The sequence below is a fragment of the Mandrillus leucophaeus genome, unplaced genomic scaffold (genome assembly GCF_000951045.1).
Source record: "Mandrillus leucophaeus isolate KB7577 unplaced genomic scaffold, Mleu.le_1.0 Scaffold54, whole genome shotgun sequence".
NCBI lineage: Eukaryota > Metazoa > Chordata > Mammalia > Primates > Cercopithecidae > Mandrillus > Mandrillus leucophaeus.
The window spans coordinates 1,541,690-1,552,988 of record NW_012105808.1 but is presented as its reverse complement, the minus strand read 5'-3'; the positions used below and the strand labels follow the sequence as shown (position 1 = coordinate 1,552,988).

The window sequence follows — 11,299 nt, the reverse complement described above, 5'->3', positions numbered from 1 at the left end:
GGGTTCATGGGCTCATGGGCCGCCGGGGGTGTGAGGTCCGTCCCTGCCCGGATGCTGTCATGGGCCCGCAGCTGCAGTGGGATTTCTCACGTGCCCTTTCTGGGAAGGCGAGATGATGAACAGCCAAGCACCATAGGCCTTGGAGAGCAGGGCGTGGGCTCCTTCCTGGGGGCTCGCTCCCTGGGCTGTGGGGCTGAGGCCGTCTCCAGCTGAGCCGCCGGCATTGGGTCACCGTGTCTGATGAGGCCCCCAGTCCTCATGCCGCTTCCCTGTGTTCCTTTCCTTAGCACGTCTGCCATGTCCCTCCTCTACGAATGTGTGAACACCGTGATTGCAGGTGAGAACCGGCACTCTCCCCGTCTGGAAGGTCTGGCACTGTCAGGCTGGGGTCTCGGGTGGGGACAGGAGGGCACCAGGTCTGGTGTCCCCGAGCGCCACCTGTGCTGGCGCTGCGAAGGAAAGCTGGCTGGGAGTGTCCCCGAGCGCCACCTGTGCTGGCACTGCGAAGGAAAGCTGGCTGGGAGTGTCCCCGAGCGCCACCCCTGCTGGCGCTGAGAAGGAAAGCTGGCTGGGAGGCCGCCCCAGGCCTCTGCTATCGAGGTGGCCACGCACCTGCCTGATCCTCCGCCGCCCTTGGTGCTGGGAGTTTGCTGCTTCAGCTGCTCAGTAGCCCAGCCACTCTGGAGTCCCCTTGGGTGTGAAAGATGCATTTGCAGATGAAGCCTCTCCTACCTGCTTCCACAGATGCTCAGGGCCTCCCAGCAGCTCGCACACAAAGCTGCGTTTTTTCTGGGACTTTTAAGCACTCCTGAGATAGCACGTTGTTTCACCCGTGGGTACTTAAGCAGCAGCATCTACCACAAAAATATTTTCTAAGGTAGAGTCAGAACCCACACCTCTGGCCGAGCCAGGGCACCAGGGCCAACGCCCCGTGTCCCCAGTGGTCTCAGCTGGGCTCCTCCAAGTCGGCCAAAGCCTGAGGGGCATTGGGCGGTGCACTTCTTTATGGTTGATAAAGCGGAAGCTTCTCGCCAGGTATGAGGGCCCAGCTATTCAGGAGGCCGAGGCAAGAGCATCACTTGAGCCCGGGAGTTCCAGGCTACAGACAGAGCCAGACCCCGCCTCTCTTGAGGCTGGTGTGCAGTGGTGCAATCATAGCTCACTGCAGCCTTGACCTCCCGGGTTTAAGCGGTCCTCTTGCCTCTACAGGTGCATGCCACCCCACCCAGGTCATTTTTTGAATTTTTGGTGGAGACAGGGTCTCACTGTGTTGCCCAGGCTGGTCTTGAACTCCTGGGCTCAAGCCATCCTCCTGCCTTGGCCTCTCAAAGTGATGGGATTACAGGCCTCAGATATTGCACTCGGCCAGCACCTCATCTCGTTTGTTTTTTGTTTTTTTCTAGCTTTACTTAGGTATAGTTGACAATTTAAATTTTTTTTTTTTTTTTTTTTGAGACAGAGTCTTGCTCTGTCGCCCAGGCTGGAGTGCAGTGGTGCAATCTCGGCTCACTGCAAGCACCGCCTCCCGGGTTCAAGCAATTCTCCTGCCTCAGCCTCCTGAGTAGCTGGGATTACAGGCACGCGCCACCATGCCCGGCTAATTTTTGTAATTTTAGTAGAGATGGGGTTTCACCATGTTGGCCAGGCTGGTCTTGAATTCCTGACCTCAGGTAATCCACCGCCTTGACCTCCCGAAGTGCTGGGAATACGGGCATGAGCCACTGCACCCAGCCTACATTTCTTTTTAAAATAAATTTGTTCCTACCTGGATAATCTGTATACCTGTTTTAAGACAAAAAAAATTACCATTTACTTTTATATTCAAATAACGCTCCTGGCCGGGTGTGATGGCTCACGCCTGTAATCCCAGCACTTTGGGAGGCCAAGGGAGGTGGATCACCTGAGGTCAAGAGTTCAAGACCAGCCTGGCAACAATGGTGAAACCCCATCTGTACCTAAAAAATACAAAAGTTAGCTAGGGGTGGTGTCAGGCGCCTGTAATCCCAGCTACTCAGGAGGCTGAGGCAGGAGAATCGCTTGAACCCAGGAGGCGGAGGTTGCAGTGAGCTGACATTGCGCCATTGCGCTCCAGCCTGGGCAACAAGAGCGAAATGCCTTCTCAAAAAACAAAACAAAAAAAACCATTCCTACAAAGATTGGGTGTGGCATTTCTGAAATCTTGCATGCGTGAATATGCATTTATTTTGCCACGTTTCTTCATTCATATTTACATTTATATGTAGATTTTCCACCCAGGGTTATTCATGTCCAGATGTTCGTATTTTTTGTATTAAAAACATTATTTCAATGGTTTTTGGGGAACAGGTGGTATTTGGTTACAGGGATCAGTTCTTTAGTGGTGATTTCTGAGATTTATGTGCAGTAACACCAAGCAGTGTACACCGCACCCAATGTGCGGTCTTTTATCACTCACCCCAACCCTTCCCCCAAGTCCCTGGAGTCCATTAGATCATTCTTTTTTTCGGGGGTGCGGGGGGGCAGTTGCAGAGTTTCTCTTTTATTGCCCAGGCTGGAGTGCAGTGGCACAGTCTCGGCTCACTGCAACCTCCGCCTCCCAGGTTTCAAGTGATTCTCCTGCCTCAGCCTCCCAAGTAGCTGGGATTACAGGCAGGCACCACCACTTCCGGCTTATTTTTGTATTTTTAGTAGAGACTGGGTTTCTCCATGTTGGCCAGGCTGGTCTCGAACTCCTGCCCTCAGGTGATCTGCCTGCCTCAGCCTCCCAAAGTGCTGGGATTACAGGCGTGAGCCACTGTGCCTGGCCTAGATCATTGTTATGCTTTTGCGTCCTCATAGCTTCAAAGAACCCACGTCTTAAAAAGAAAAACACACACAGACACACACACACTCACACTCACACTCCCCTGTATGCCTGCATTCCATGCCACTGGCTTGTTGGAAAACAAGACTCTGTTCCTGCATGTGCCTGGCGGTTCCTTGGCTGCATGTGTTTCTTTTAAAGCTGTTAGAACCAGGGCTCTGATGGTCAGCTTCTCGCTGCCTGCCTATCCCTGCCCAAAGGACGCAGCAGAGCCAGCAAAGGGGAGCAGCTCAGGGGATGTTGGGGAGGCCAGGCCCAGCTTCTAGAGCCTTCTTTCAGTAAAGTCCTACAGGATGTGCTTCATCCCGCAGCAGTGAGCTGTGATGATCGTTCGTGAAGTGTCACCATGGAGGCTCCCAGAGACCCAGTGCCTGGGTTCCTACAGGGTCTGGTCCTGTGGCCTCGGGGCCAGGATTCCAGACTCCAGAGGGAAGCAGGGGTTGCAAGTAAACCACAGTGTTTGCAGGAACAGCTAAGGCCTGGGAGCTGTCCTGTCAGTGAGGGTGGGGGCCCCTGCAGGTTCCTGACCTCAGGCCTGCAGTGGAGCTAGATTTTTGCAAACACAGTTGGGATGCGCGGTCCCAAACCCAGTGGCATTTCTGTCCTTACTCCCATCCTTGCTCCCGGCGAGGGGATGCTGGCGCCCCATGGCCCTGAGTGAGTGTCGGCACTGGCCATGGTGCTGACCATGGTGCTGACCAGGTTGTCTGTTGCAGTGCTCATCTCCCTGTCCTCTGGCATGCCCAACCACAGCGCCAGCATCCAGGTACGTCCCGCACAGGGCAGGGCCCGTGGGGTCCCACACTGCGGAGGCCACGCCTTTCCACGGGCGGGAGCTTGCCCACCCTGTGACCAAGGTGCTGGTCCCCCCACGCCATCCTTGGGGCTTGGGAGGGCACGGCCGCGTCCCGTGTGCACTACCGGCCCGAGCCTGCTTGGGCTCCCCGTTGTGTGTCTGTGGGGTAGACGCGTGGGGCACTGAGGAGTGGGGTAGTGCGCCTGTGGGAAGCAGGGCCTCCTTTGTCCCCAGTGCCCCATGTGGGCCCTGCTTGTTTCCCTCCTGGGCTCTGATTGCTAGGTGTGGCTGACCCCGGGCCTTAGGCCAGGTTAAGGTTGAATCTGGAGGGCTCCTGGGACTCACCCTTGGTTTAGAGGAATTAACCAGCCTTGTTTTTTTCTTTTTTTCAGCTTTGTGTTCAGAAATTAAGGATATTGATCGAGGACTCCGATCAGAACTGTGAGTCGTCCCCTTCCCAGTGCTGTCATTTGCGTGTCCCCCCCTCTGTGAAGTTAGGGGTCCTCCTAGCGTGAGGAGGAAGTGGACATGGCGTCTGCGACCCCAGCTCTCTCCCTGATGTATGACACTCGCTTCAGAGGCACCCCTCTGCCATTGCCCTGCGGCGCCTTTGCACCCCGACCTGTCTGTGTGGGGAGGCTGGGAAACACCAGCTCCCGCTGAGCCCCAGTCCCAGGAGGGATGTAGGGGGCGTGGCAGTGACCCCCACTGGGGAGACCCTGGCAGTTGGACAGATGCCACTCACTGAGCACCTTGGTCCGAGATTTCTGGATATTTCAGCCTCTGCATGTTTCTGCGGGGATGCTGAGGCTTTGTGTTGTGAGATGGAGCAGCGTACGGCGCCCTTGCCTGAGTGCCTGCCCGTGTGTGGGTGCCCCTGTGCTGCTCTGCTGAGGAATTGGAATTAACGGCCCCTGCCTGGTACCTGGTACCTGGGCGGTGTTTTGGACGCTCATTTTGAAGCCAGATCTTTTTGTTCAGAGTAGGAGTTGGCAAACTCGCCTGCAACAGCCCAGATAGTGGAGTCGCCCCCGTTATCTGAGGTTTCGGGTACCCCCATCACAGTCCAAAAATAGGCAAGGACCGCACAGTCGGGTATTCCGAGAGACCACGATGACATACCTCTCATGACTGTGTGTTTTATGATTGTTCTGTTCTTAGTTGCTGTTAGTTGTTTCTCTCTTACTGTGCCTGATTTACACACTGAACTCCGCCACAGGCACAGATGTGTCGGAAGAACACCCACACGCGGGTCTCAGTACTGCCCACCATGTCAGGCTTCCACTGGGGGCCATGAGCCCATCCCCCGCGGCGAGGTGGGGACTGCTACGTTTTCTCCGTGGACCTCACGCTGTCTGTCTCTGCTCGGTGCTGCCCTGTGGCCTGACAGCTGCCGTAGGTGGCAGTGTGTGAACGGGTTCGGCTGTGTGCCCTGTGGCTGGAGCGTCCCTGGTTTAGGTTGTGGCATCTGTGCCTCATGCTCAGCCACCCTTAGCTCTCCATGAGCTAGTTTGGGCTAGTCGGGTGAACAGTGAGTGTTGGGTGAGACCCTGCCCCGGGCTGAGGGTGCCTGATGCTGCTGGAAAGTCTTCTCTGCGTTCTTCCCTGTGCTGGCTGGGTGGGAGAGGAAAGCCCACAGCAGCTACTACAGCGTGGTAGTAGGTAGGGGAGGCCTTCCCGAGGGAGCTGGCATGGGGCAGCCTGCACCCCGGCTCCCAGTGTGGGGGCTCTGCTGGGGCGACATCCCTCGTGTGAGCTCCAGCTGGGGATGTCACTCTGTCCGCCCCCAGCTCCAGCTGCGAGTGTCACTCTGTCCGCCCCCAGGTTGCCAAGGCCAGGCAGCCTCCTGAGGTGGAGACTTGGCCCGGAGAGCCTTGGGCCCTGCCTGCACCTTGCTGCCTATGTCCATCCCAGTGACCTGGCTCTGGCCTCTCTCTGCAGTGAAGTACCTGGGGCTGCTGGCCATGTCCAAGATCCTGAAGACCCACCCTAAGTCCGTGCAGTCCCACAAGGACCTCATCCTGCAGTGCCTGGATGACAAGGACGAGTCCATCCGGCTGCGGGCCCTCGACCTGCTCTATGGGATGGTGCGTGCCCTCTGCCCGCCCGCCTGCCTTAGTTCTCTCGGGGACGTTAAGTGTCAGGTTCAGAGCCACGTGGAATGTATGGAGTCCCCTCACACTCGGCCATCAGCTAGTGTGGTGGGGCAGGGCAGAGGGGCGCCAGCCCTCATCCATGCCTGTCTTCCAAGGCCTGTGTGGACACGGGGCCAGGGCCAAGCCCACAAGTGTCTTTGAGGGCGTGTGTGGAGGGGGCGGGGCCAAGCCCATAGAACAGACCATGCTGGGCCAGTTGTTGCTCCCTGGCTGGGGGCTGAGTGCCTCTAACCCAGCCCACGTCGCAGGGGCCTGCTGCCTCCCTGGGGTCAATCTGTGAATCTGGGTCCACCTGTGTCCCGTGGATTCTGTCTCAGAAGCAGGTGTTGGGTGTCTCACCAAGCAGGCCCCAGGCCGGGTCCACCCTCACCACTGTCCCTACGCTCTTGCCCAGGTGTCCAAGAAGAACCTGATGGAGATCGTGAAGAAGCTGATGACCCACGTGGACAAGGCAGAGGGCACCACCTACCGAGACGAGCTGCTCACCAAGATCATCGACATCTGCAGCCAGTCCAACTACCAGTACATCACCAACTTCGAGTGGTGCGTCCCGCTCCCAGGGGCGCGGCTGGGGGTTCCGCGCTGCTGCTCACTCACCCCCTCTGCCCGCAGGTACATCAGCATCCTGGTGGAGCTGACCCGGCTGGAGGGCACGCGGCACGGCCACCTCATCGCCGCCCAGATGCTGGACGTGGCCATCCGTGTGAAGGCCATCCGCAAGTTCGCCGTCTCCCAGATGTCCGCGCTGCTCGACAGTGCACACCTGCTGGCCAGCAGCACCCAGCGGAATGGGATCTGCGAGGTGCTCTACGCTGCCGCCTGGATCTGCGGGGAGTTCTCAGAGTGAGTGACGCTGGGCCTCTGGGCCGGCAGCTTCTCCAAGCTTCTGAGGGGTAGGGGCCAGGGACGTGCCTGGCAGATCTTTCCCGCTGTCTCCCATCGCCCGCTGCCCCAGCCCACAGGTCCGTGGGTTTCCAGCAGCTGTCCCCGACAATGGTCGGACCCATCCCCCCTTTACAGAGGAGAGTCTGTGCCACCCTGTCTGCTCTCTGCCCTCGGGCATCTGTGGAGCTCCCAGGAGATTGTAGATCCCGTGGGCACCAGGACTGGGAGGTGGGAGGATCCATGGGGTGGGCTGCAGATAGGGGGCTGGCCCTGGGTGTCTGCAAGACTCAGTCCCAGCTGGGCGAGTGGCGGCCCCTCTGAGCCATGCTTGCCATAGGTGGGGTGGGAGCTCCATGTGGCATTTAGGTGGCCCAGGGAGGCATCTGTTCAGCCCCAGCCTGCCCACGCCAGGCCCCTCTGGGAGCACAGGGGTCTCAGTGCTAGGTTCCAGGTGGGCCGCAGGGATGGGTCTTATCGAAACTGCCCCTGCCATCTCCAGGAGCGTCAGATTCTCTCTAGCCGAGAGGACAGATCACAGCCACTGCTGGACAGGCTTGGGTCACGGGGCCTGCTTGGAGGTGGGAATGTGTTGCTGAGACTCACGGTTCTCACAGCAGTCTGGATTTCCAGGCTCTCTTGGAAATTCATGAGATTTGCCACTATGCCTCATTGCCCCGGGCCCTGCAGCAGCACCACTAGCCGCTACCTTCACCCGTTACTGCCACACCAAGCGCTCCTCACCCTGGGCCTGTGCCAGCTCAGGAGGGCGCCCTGAGCTGGGATGCCAAAAGGGTCCCCAGCCAGCCTGCATCCCGGAGACGAGCGCTTCTGTCATTTTCTTTTCTTCCCCTCACCCCGAGACAGAGTCTTGCTGTCTCCCAAGCTTTGCCCCGGCTGGAGTACAGTGGCGCTATCTCGGCTCACTGCAAGCTCCGCCTCCCGGATTCACACCATTCTCCTGCCTCAGCCTCCCGAGTAGCTGGGACTACAGGCGCCCGCCAACACGCCTGGCTAATTTTTTGTATTTTTTTTTTTTTATTATACTTTAAGTTCTAGGATACATGTGCATAACATGCAGGTTTGTTACATATGTATACTTGTGCCATGTTGGTGTGCTGCACCCATCAACTTGTCAGCACCCATCAACTCGTCATTTACATCAGGTATAACTCCCAATGCAATCCCTCCCAATTTTTTGTAGTTTTAATAGAGACGGGATTTCACCGCGTTAGCCAGGATGGTCTCGATCTCCTGACCTTGTGATCTGCCTGCCTCGGCCTCCCAAAGTGCTGGGATTACAGGCGTGAGCCACTGCACCTGGCCTCATTTTTTGTATTTTTAGTGGAGGTAGGGTTTCACCATATTGGCCAGGCTGGTCTCAAACTCCTGACCTCATGATCTGCCTGCCTTGGCCTCCCACACTGCTGGGATTATAGGTGAGTGCCCGGCCACTTCTATTATTTCCTTGGTGGGAGAAAAGTGGACTAGAAACATATCCAAGTCCCAAGACATTGTGTCAGATGTGAGTGAGGCACACCCCCAGGCCCCAGTGTCCCACAGATCAGGGTCTCCCGGCTCCGTCTGCTCCCCGCCCGTCCTGCTCATCTTCCCAGGGCCAACTGCACAGTCGACCCCATTGTCCTTTTTCCTCTTCTGACCTTTCCTCCGCTCAGTGGCTCTGTCATCTCCACGTCTCTGTCTTGTTCGTGTTATGGGCTATGGATGGCCCCTGGTTTCTTCTACTTCGTGTCTCAGCCCCCGGAGACAGCTCAGGGAATGGGAAAGGCCCAGAGTCACCTCGTTTGTGACAAGCCCAGGCCTCCCAGGTCCTCACCTGTTGGAGAGGAGCCCCGGGGCGGGCATCCTGGGGACTCAAGGCGTTTCCTGTCCTCAGGCATCTGCAGGAACCGCACCACACTCTGGAGGCCATGCTACGGCCCAAAGTCACCACGCTGCCAGGCCACATCCAGGCCGTGTATGTGCAGAACGTGGTCAAGCTGTACGCCAACATCCTGCAGCAGAAGGAGCAGGCCGGGGAGGCAGAGGGCGCCCAGGCCGTCACCCAGCTCATGGTGGACCGGCTGCCCCAGTTTGTGCAGAGCGCAGACCTGGAGGTGCAGGAGCGGGTAAGGCTGCACTCGGCGTTGGGCCAAGCCTCAGGGAGCCCTCAGTGCCTTTCTGTCCAGCGGCGGCCTGGTTGACGGGGCCTCCCTTCCTCTTCTGAAGCCACTCACTGAGATTCCTTTGTTGCCACTTGTGCCAGCTGGGGTTTGGGGTCAGTGGGACCTTTAGGTCAGTGGGACTGGGCAGGTCTCTGGGGTGCTGGGTATGTGGGAGTGCTGCTCCTGGCCATAGGAAGAGCCTGTTTCACATGCGGCGAGACAGAAGGTGTGAGAGCCTGGGGCTGGCTGTGGCTCTTTCTGGTGCCCTGCAGGTGACGTGGGTTCTGGGTTGAGCAGACTGTACACCTGTGCCAGCCGGTGCCCACCAGTTCCCAGGTCTCTGTTTTTCTGTTTGTTGTTTTGTTTTGTTTGAGATGGAATTTACCTCCTTTGCCCAGGCTGGAGTGAAGTGACGTGATCTCGGCTCACGACAACCTCCGCCCTCTGGGTTCAAGGGGTTCTCCTGCCTCAGCCTCACGAGTAGCTGGGGTTGCAGGCACCCGCCACCACACCCGGCTAATTTTTGTATTTTTAGTAAAAACGGAGTTTCACCTTGTTGGCCAGGTCAGACTCCTGACCTCAGACGATCCTCCCACCTCAGCCTCCCAAAGTGCAAGGATTACAGATGTGAAACATTGCGCCTGGTCATCTGTGAGAGAGGTCGGGAGCGGCATCAGCCCATCCAGTGGCTGAGGAGACCCAGCGTCAAGGCTGCATGGGGTGTGGCCCCGGGCTCCTCTGAGCAGTGGCATTATCTGGGGGCTGGCCATGATCCTTGGCCCATGGTCACTCTTGGAGCTGCCCAGCCTGGCTGTGTCTGAGTTGCAGCCAGCACAGAGGCAGGGAGCCCGCAGGGGCCGAACAAGGTGGTGCTTCTGGTGTCGGGGCACAGGCCTTATGGGAGGCATTTGTGCAGTGGGCAAAGCTCCCTGTTGTGCCCCCATCTCCGTTCTGTTTGTGGGCTGGTCTTTTCCGCCGCCGCTTGTCAAGGATGACGACGGAGACGGCATGAAGGCCGGGCTCTCTGTGGGTACCTGGCTGTGCCAGAGGGCCCGCACGTCACTGTGCCAGGGGCTGAGCCACCCAGTGTCCCTGAGGGTGGCCAAATGGCCTTCCGGGCAGGTGCCAGTGGTGACTCCTGTGTCCCCCGCAGGCGTCCTGCATCCTGCAGCTGGTCAAGCACATTCAGAAGCTTCAGGCCAAGGACGTGCCCGTGGCGGAGGAGGTCAGCGCTCTCTTTGCTGGGGAGCTGAACCCAGTGGCCCCCAAGGCCCAGAAGAAGGTTCCAGTCCCTGAAGGGTAAGGATACGGGGGTGGGGGCATTGCAACCACAGCCTTGACGTGGTCGCCTGATGCCTGGAGGCACAGAGGGGGCTACTGCAGCCCTCAACAGCCAGGAGGGTGTGGGGCTGATTGGAGGCCTGGGGCGGGCGCCCCTCGCTGGACTCACCGGGGCTCTCGCTGCTTCTGGGACCTGGCTGGAACCTGGGGATGCTCCCTGGGAAGTGGGCCTGCTCCACCCTTGCCATCAAGCTCTGAGGCAGCCTGAACCTGCCGTGAGGGTCCCACTGTGACCCTGCTGCAGCCTTCCTGGGTCTCTGCATCCTCTCTAAGGGGCAGTGACACCTGCCTCGCTGGCCCTGTGTGGGTAGCAGGCACCACTGTTTGGGGTCTCACATGGCCAGGCACGTGGTGAGCCTGCTCAGGGTGGGCGCCTGCAGGCGCGTGGTCGGTCACACACACTGCCTTGTGTGACCCTCCTGTCCGACACAGCCTGGACCTAGACGCCTGGATCAACGAGCCACTCTCGGACAGCGAGTCAGAGGACGAGAGACCCAGGGCCGTCTTCCACGAGGAAGAGCAGCGGCGCCCCAAGCACCGGCCATCCGAGGCGGACGAGGAAGAGCTGGCTCGGGTGAGCTGTTGGGTGCCCCTGGTGGGCCTTCGCCTCCTCCCTCCTGTCCCAGGGAGTCTTTGAGGCTCCTGAGTCCGGGATTTGGTTCTGTTGGCTCAAGATTGTGCACCGCCGCCCTCCAGGACGCCCCAAGTGGGTATTTCATGTTATGGTTGAGTTTCATTGAGCTTCACTGAAATGGGGAGCATCTTGGTCGGGCGCGGTGCCTCATGCCTGTAATCCCAGCACTTTGGGAGGCCAAGGTGGGCATATCATGAGGTCAAGAGATCAAGACCATCCTGGCCAACATAGTGAAGCCCTGTGTCTACGAAAAATACAAAAATTGGCTGGGTGCAGTGGCTCACGCCTGTAATCCCAGCACTTTGGGAGGCTGAGGCGGGCGAATCACAAGGTCAGGAGATTGAGACCATCCTGGTTTCAGTGAAACCCCGTCTCTACAAAAAACAAAAAATGGCCGGGCGCGGTGGCTCAAGCCTGTAATCCCAGCACTTTGGGAGGCCGAGACGGGCGGATCACGAGGTCAGGAGATTGAGACCATCCTGG

General features: G+C 58.4%; 1 protein-coding gene across 1 annotated transcript in view; it reads left to right on the top strand.

Annotated features, from left to right (window-relative positions):
- The window catches only part of AP3D1 (adaptor-related protein complex 3, delta 1 subunit), a 47,726-nt gene that overhangs the window by 13,165 nt on the left and 23,262 nt on the right, over positions 1–11,299 (top strand). Inside the window, exons 8-16 of the mRNA XM_011997438.1 lie at positions 288–337; positions 3,559–3,608; positions 4,031–4,079; positions 5,580–5,725; positions 6,189–6,337; positions 6,407–6,637; positions 8,574–8,805; positions 9,995–10,140; positions 10,615–10,756. Of these exons, the coding sequence (XP_011852828.1) occupies positions 288–337; positions 3,559–3,608; positions 4,031–4,079; positions 5,580–5,725; positions 6,189–6,337; positions 6,407–6,637; positions 8,574–8,805; positions 9,995–10,140; positions 10,615–10,756 (1,195 nt within the window). The remainder of the gene's footprint in view (positions 1–287; positions 338–3,558; positions 3,609–4,030; positions 4,080–5,579; positions 5,726–6,188; positions 6,338–6,406; positions 6,638–8,573; positions 8,806–9,994; positions 10,141–10,614; positions 10,757–11,299) is intronic.